We start from the raw sequence: 7,500 nt of genomic DNA, 5'->3' as shown, positions 1-7,500 counted from the left end.
CCTGGAGTACTTCCCCCGCGGCTGCAGCTTCTGGGACCGCTGCCTGATCGGCGGTTACCTCTCGCCGAAGAGCGTGCTGGAGGTGTTCGAGAAGCTGGTGACGGGGAGCATGAACTGGCCGGCGATCGGCAGCGTGCTGGGCTACGTGGTCCGTCCCGCCGTCCCGTCGCACACGGAGGCGCTCACGCTCTCTCTGGAGGTGCAGTACGACCCCGAGCGACGGCTCCACGTCGACTTCCTGCCTCTGCTCGTCTCCGAGGACGGCGCGTCCCTGATCGGCAAGCCGCACCGCGAGCGGGAGAACCTCTGGAGGCAGAGCTTTTGGTCGGCGGAGACGACGAAGCTGCTGACTCTGGACCGAGACGATAACGGCTGCCGCTGCGTCTGCCTGAAAATCGCCAAAGCCGTGTGCAAACTGAACCCGGCGCTGACGCCGCTGAACGCCAGCCACCTCGCCAACGCCGTGCTCCTGCTGAGCGAGAGCGAGCGCGACTGGAGCCGCGAGGCGCTGGCCGAGCGTTTCACGCAGCTCATCCGCGCGCTCGTGGGACACCTAGAGGCCGGGAGGCTGCCGTGCGCCCTGGACCCCAAGGTCAACCTGCTGTGCGAGCTCACGCCGCGAGAGGTCGACGAACTGGGGTACACACTGTACTGCTCGCTCTCAGACCCCGAGAGCCTGCTCAGAACTGTGTAACACACACACACACACACACACACACTACACACACTACACACACACACACACACTACACATTACACACATTATACACATTATACACACACACAATTAATTACACACAATGTAAAACTTGACATTGCTACCAAACTAGCTCGTGCACCAATGAATTGAATAAGGCGTGTGTGTGTGTGTGTGTGTGTGTGTGTGTGTGTGTGTGTGTGTGTGTGTGTGTGTGTGTGTGTGTAAAAAGCTAAAACATTCTGCTGCTAAGATTCATCAGTGTTGAACAGGTCACCTCACTCACTGCTGTTTTCATTCATAAAGCAGTGTAAAGTGTGTGTGTGTGTGTGTGTGTGTGTGTGTTCATTCAGTGTTGCTAATGTAAGCGAATGTGCTTGAGATCAAAACCCTGCCATTTGATTTGACGAATTCAACAATTGAAATAAAACGGCGCCGATGTTATAAAACGCGAGTCTCGTCCTTCACGGCGCAGTTTCCTATAACAGCACGTCCCCGAGTGTTTTATTCCTCTTACACCACGGCGAATTACCAGTGAGGAAATTTTTTATATATATCAAAGAATGACACGGTACGTTTTATCCATTTATAGTTACATTTAAACAAGTGAGTTCCTGTTGTCGCTTATGTTATAGCAGCTATAAACACTCGCTCCCTCACCAGCTTCTCTTTATTCTCTCTGTTACCGAGAAGCAACAAGAAGCGCAAACTCCTCTGAAGATGTCGGAAAACTTAGTTACAGCGTTACCTCTGACTGTTACAAAGCGCTGACACTGGAGACTCCTTCCATAAACGTTACATAAACATCTGAATCTGTTTATTATTAGCAGAGTTCGCTGTACGAGTCCCTGTGAATGAGCTGTTACTATAGAAACGATAACGTATTAGAACGAGGGCATTAATATAAACCTGCACTACCGTCAGAGCTGCTGTTATAGAAAACTAATCAACACCTTCTGACCAATCAGAGTCCAGGATTCAGCAGCGCTGTGAAATAACTGTGACGTGATTTTAGAGGTTTATTTTCTTACCTTCATGTCATTTTATCAAATCAAATCACATTTTGATCCGTGCGCTTTTCCGTAACGTTTAATTTTACGACTGTGACGTCCATTTTGAAACGTTTCCTGAGTTAGATTTTTGTCCATTAATGGTTTCTTCAGCTCGCGGAGTGTCTCTGTTAATGGCTTTAAAATCCCGTGCGGAGTAAACGGAGCGCAGAACGAGACAGAAGCCGTCGCTGTGACGGAGGATGGAAGCGTTTTAGAGGAGATCAGAGATCATTATGCAAACATCGCTTTAAATATTTCCTCTAACACACGAGTGAGGTTTTTGTTTTTTCTGGGGTTTTTTTATGCTGGAAATGTTGTAGTGAAACTCAAAAGTGTTTGTTATTATAGAATTGTATCGAATCCTGTTTGTAAAATGAAAAAGTAGTCTGTTTTTTAGAATTAAACACTGGAAATGTCCTGGATTATTGATGATGATGATGATGATGATGATAATAAAAAAAAAAGATCAGTAGCAAAAATAGTAGCGTAAAAATATTACTCTCTGAGTGTGTATATTTTTGGTACTTTAAATTTTCTTTTTTTTTTATTTTCGCCTTGTTTATTATTTGTTGAGGGTCGTGTCTGATGCTTTAAGCTCTAAGCTGAACATTTCAGCAGTAAAATGACCTTCAGCAAATGATAAATAACAGTAAAAATAAATAAATAAAGGTTAAGAAACCTATTTGTATATGAAATTAAACCTTTTAAAGTGAATGCAACAAATATATCCAGTCTATTTGTCACCTCAAACTCTAGTAAATCAGATAGAAAGGTTTATTTATCCAGAGAAATGTATTATTTATGGCAGAAGATGATGATGAAGATGATGATGATGATGATGAAGATGATGATGTGAGTACACTGCACCATGATGTAACGTGTCTTGTGATGTATTAAAACTACAACGCTCATGGTTAAACAAAATGATTATTTGTTTCTGTTGGATCTTTGTGACTCGCACAAACCCTGCAACATGTCGAGGTCTTTGCGGTTTCTCTTATTAACGTCAAGAGAAAGAGAGAGAATAAAGAGAAGCTGCTGAGGGAACGAGTGTTTATAGATGCTATAACGTAAGCGACGACAGGAACTCACTCCTTTCACAGACATGAAGCGTAACTATAAACGGATAAAAAGTACATTGTTTAATAAATAAAAGTTGTAATCGTGGGTAAATCGCTGTGGTGTAAGAGGAATAAAACACTAAGGGACGTGCTGTTACAGGAAAATAATCAACTTCCTGATGGTAACGGTAACTCTGCTACATCACACCACCCTGTCCATAAGTATTTAACTCTAACACACACACACACACACACACACACACACACACACACACAGTGTGTTTATTGTGTATTTAACAAACAGTATATTGTATAATCTTAGTAGAGACAAATCAGATCAGAAAAACAAATATTTAAAGTAAACTTGTTCTGATTGTTTGACTTCATTTAAAAATTAAATGTTAAAATAATACTTAGTCAACTATTTCTTTCAACGTTTTAAAATAAAACCAAAAACAAAGAATTTCATTTATAAATAATTAACTTTAAACAGTAGCGATGTTTAGTGTGAGACACACGGTGGCAGGGCCTGATGGGGTGTGGCCTGTGTGGGAGGGGCTTAATGGGGTGTGGCATTTGTGGGTGGGGTTTAAGGAAGTGTGGTATTTGTGGGTGGGGTTTAATGGGAGTGTGGTATTTGTGGGTGGGGTTTAAGGGAGTGTGGCATTTGTGGGTGGGGCTTAATGGGAGTGTGGTATTTGTGGGTGGGGCTTAAGGGAGTGTGGTATTTGTGGGTGGGGCTTAATGGGAGTGTGGTATTTGTGGGTGGGGTTTAATGGGAGTGTGGTATTTGTGGGTGAGGCTTAAGGGAGTGTGGTATTTGTGGGTGGGGCTTAATGGGAGTGTGGCATTTGTGGGTGGGGCTTAATGGGAGTGTGGCATTTGTGGGTGGGGCTTAATGGGAGTGTGGTATTTGTGGGTGGGGTTTAAGGGAGTGTGGTATTTGTGGGTGGGGCTTAAGGGAGTGTGGCATTTGTGGGTGGGGCTTAATGGGAGTGTGGTATTTGTGGGTGAGGCTTAAGGGAGTGTGGCATTTGTGGGTGGGGCTTAAGGGAGTGTGGTATTTGTGGGTGGGGCTTAATGGGAGTGTGGCATTTGTGGGTGGGGTTTAATGGGGTGTGGTATTTGTGGGTGAGGCTTAAGGGAGTGTGGCATTTGTGGGTGGGGCTTAAGGGAGTGTGGTATTTGTGGGTGGGGCTTAATGGGAGTGTGGCATTTGTGGGTGGGGCTTAATGGGAGTGTGGTATTTGTGGGTGGGGCTTAATGGGAGCGTGGTATTTGTGGGTGGGGCTTAATGGGAGCGTGGTATTTGTGGGTGGGGCTTAATGGGAGCGTGGTATTTGTGGGTGGGGCTTAATGGGAGCGTGGTATTTGTGGGTGGGGCTTAATGGGAGTGTGGTATTTGTGGGTGGGGCTTAAGGGAGTGTGGTATTTGTGGGTGGGGCTTAATGGGAGTGTGGTATTTGTGGGTGGGGCTTAAGGGAGTGTGGTATTTGTGGGTGGGGCTTAATGGGAGTGTGGCATTTGTGGGTGGGGCTTAATGGGAGTGTGGTATTTGTGGGTGGGGCTTAATGGGAGCGTGGTATTTGTGGGTGGGGCTTAATGGGAGTGTGGTATTTGTGGGTGGGGCTTAAGGGAGTGTGGTATTTGTGGGTGGGGCTTAAGGGAGTGTGGTATTTGTGGGTGGGGCTTAATGGAGTGTGGTATTTGTGGGTGGGGCTTAAGGGAGTGTGGTATTTGTGGGTGGGGCTTAAGGGAGTGTGGTATTTGTGGGTGGGGCTTAATGGAGTGTGGTATTTGTGGGTGGGGCTTATCAGACAGAGTCATTCAGAGTCATTTGCATGTTCAGGTTGTGAAGAAAAAAATTGAAATTTTACACATAAATGGGTTTAGTGGAGAATTCATCTTTACCAAGTTCATCTTCTTTACGAACAGTTTGATACGTAGAGGATCACAGCTGTGCGACTCCATCGTCTGCTCTTCTTTCTAACAAACACTCCAATTAAATTATCGTCTCACGTTACAGTGATCAGGAAGTCATGTGATCGGGACACGAGACGGCTGCAAACATGAGCGAGGTTTAAAAAGTACATTTAATACGAATGACCTTCACTACAGTTTAACAAATAATAATAATAAAAGATCTTAAAGTTTATATTAAACTTCACCCAGAGCTGCTGTAGCGGCTCACAGTAAATAAAGCCGACAGGAAGCCGACGCAGCAGGAAGATGTGGCTTAATATAGTGAGATATTTATATATTTATATATTTATATATATTTAAATGTTCACAATATTTTTTATTATTTACTAACAGAGGGGAGGCAGAATAGTGATGCTAAATAAACGCATGAAATACTACGCTTTAAATCACGTTTTTATTACCAAGCAGAAAAAAAGAAATAACTACATATTTACTGAGAAGTTTGAAAAGTAATAATAATAATAATAATAATAATAATAATAATAATAATCAAGTTGAAAAGTTGTATGTTTTGACTTTACTGAAGGTCAAAACTCAAATTTTCAGATGAAACCTAATTCTGAAGTCTCATAATACAAAAAAAAAATTGCAAAATTCTCTTAAATAAACTCTCTTCAATAAAAATAAATTTAAAATAAACCTATGAAAGAAATACTGCTTTTTGAAAAGAAAAAAAAAAATGCAACAGCACCAGTGAAACTGTTCTACGCTTCTCTGACTGATTAGAGGCCGAGGCCGAGGACGAGCTAGCGCTGTTTTATTCATTATTAGCGTACAGAGCATTGACTCAGACTTATTTGGACTGTAAAGTTTCTCTGAAATTCTGGAAATGAATTGTGTTTCCCTGGAAAAAGTGAGAAAGTCATTAGTGCTCTAGTGCTAAAGGTGAGACAAAGCAGATGAATATGAGTAGAGAAGATTAAAAAGGTGTGAGGAACTGACGACCGTTCAACAGGCACGACCGTCATGGCACTGCGTCCTCTTCATGTCTCAAAAAGACGTCATCTGTAACCGTAGCAAAGGAACTACGGCGCTAAACGTTATATTTTTAGCACAACCAGCGGACAGACCGTGACGAGCTCGCAGCTGTTTAATCCACGCTGCATGAACCCAACAGTCAGAGCTCTTCTGCTCACACATCAGACAAACTGGGACAAAAACAGCGAGTCATTATAATAAACACGTTTCTTTATTTCAGTTTCATAGCTGAAAGCCAGCGCAGTGCAAATCCAAGTCTCAGTGCAACAATTAAAAAAAAATAAAAAATCAAAGTGGTCCTGATGATAATGAAATTCAGAGGTGCGCAAAAGTGTTTAATTCGTTCTGGAAATGAGGAAGCTGCACAATCTGTCAAACAAGTATGAAAAAAAATCTTGCAATTCCAGGAAGTCAGGAAGACCTTCAAACTGATTCACCTCTTTTTTTTTTTTTTTTTTTTTTTAAAGAACTAGCTATATAGAAAATATCAATTTTAAACACGATTGTTTACGAAAACAAAAAACACACACATTAATCTCTGCATAGTTTTCATCCGAATGCTGTAATTCAGTCACATTCCCGCTTCTTTCTACTTCTTTAATCCATCACTAGCTCGATATATCGATAGAAAAAGAGACTCTGGTGAGAGAACGAGTGTTTCTAGCTGCTACAACGTAAGTGACAACAGGAACTAACCTGTTGCACAAGACATTCAGTGTAACTATAAACAGATAAAAATTCTTTTTCGTCATACTCGTACGTACATACTTGCCCAGACTTTTTCTTTTTTTAAATGATGTCATGTTTCTCCTTTTCAAAACATACAAAATTATGAAATCTGCAGGATCTTTTTACAGGAAATTCGACTGTAACTTTTACCTGATGGTTTAATAGTCGATTATGTCCTCAGATTATATTCTCATTATTTAGAGCTCTTGTGATTGGACACATTTAAACAGAGCCAGAAAGGAAATTAAAGCCAGTCATGAGGTTACAGCGTGCTTAAGATCTCTGCAGTGCGTTTCAGGAAATAACATTAAACACATAAAACATAAATGAGACGATGATCCAGTGTTTTTTTTTTTTTCTTTTTTTCAATCCAAGCTCCTGATGCTAATGTTAATGTTATTTATTTGACCTGTGCTGGTGTTCGTGGTACGGTTTGGTTTGGTAGCGTGACGTAGCCCTTAACTGCATGAGATCATCTCGCACTCGTACTCTTTTCAGAAACAATTTGCAGACTGTTTGTAAACTCTGTTTACAGAAATGTGGGAGAATGAAACAGGAATCTGAGTTCACTACTACTACAAAACAAAAAAACAAAAAACCCACAGCCTTGGTATTCAGGCTGAATGTGACTGAATGCGATTAAAGCTTACGATAAAAAACAGAACGCCAAACGAGCTGCTGTGATCTGTGACGGGATTTGGTGTGTGTGTGAGGAAGCGAGAACGAGACAATGACACTGTCCTGGGGCTTGTGAAGTTATTAACTTTACGCTGTTTTAGTGAAAAGTTCATATGAAAGCAAATATAGAAAAAATGAAATAACAGAAATTTGAGTTGCATTTTGGGTGATGTTAGGAGTTACCCCACTGAGTTACCCCACTGAGTTACCCCACTGAGTTACCCCATTGATTTACCCCACTGAGTTACCCCACTGAGTTACCCCATTGATTTACCCCACTGAGTTACCCCACTGAGTTACCCCATTGATTTACCCCACTGAG

General features: G+C 42.0%; 2 protein-coding genes across 3 annotated transcripts in view; one reads left to right on the top strand and one right to left on the bottom strand.

Moving 5' to 3' along the window:
* mief1 (mitochondrial elongation factor 1) overlaps nucleotides 1-2,191 on the top strand; it is a 3,752-nt gene extending 1,561 nt beyond the window's left edge. The window contains exon 4 of the mRNA XM_053231512.1: nucleotides 1-2,191. This exon is cut by the window's left edge and continues 125 nt beyond it. Coding sequence (XP_053087487.1) covers nucleotides 1-694 — 694 coding nt within the window. The 3' untranslated portion in view covers nucleotides 695-2,191.
* A 3,772-nt stretch (nucleotides 2,192-5,963) lies between these two features.
* napsa (napsin A aspartic peptidase) overlaps nucleotides 5,964-7,500 on the bottom strand; it is a 16,881-nt gene continuing 15,344 nt past the window's right edge. For both annotated transcript variants that reach the window (XM_053231493.1, XM_053231492.1), the window contains one exon: nucleotides 5,964-7,500. This exon is cut by the window's right edge and continues 1,719 nt beyond it. The gene's annotated coding sequence lies outside the window, so the exon portion shown is untranslated.

This window comes from Pangasianodon hypophthalmus, chromosome 29, assembly GCF_027358585.1.
Source record: "Pangasianodon hypophthalmus isolate fPanHyp1 chromosome 29, fPanHyp1.pri, whole genome shotgun sequence".
Taxonomy (NCBI): domain Eukaryota; kingdom Metazoa; phylum Chordata; class Actinopteri; order Siluriformes; family Pangasiidae; genus Pangasianodon; species Pangasianodon hypophthalmus.
Note: the sequence above shows the minus strand (reverse complement) of the source record. Positions and strands in the feature narration are given on the sequence as shown.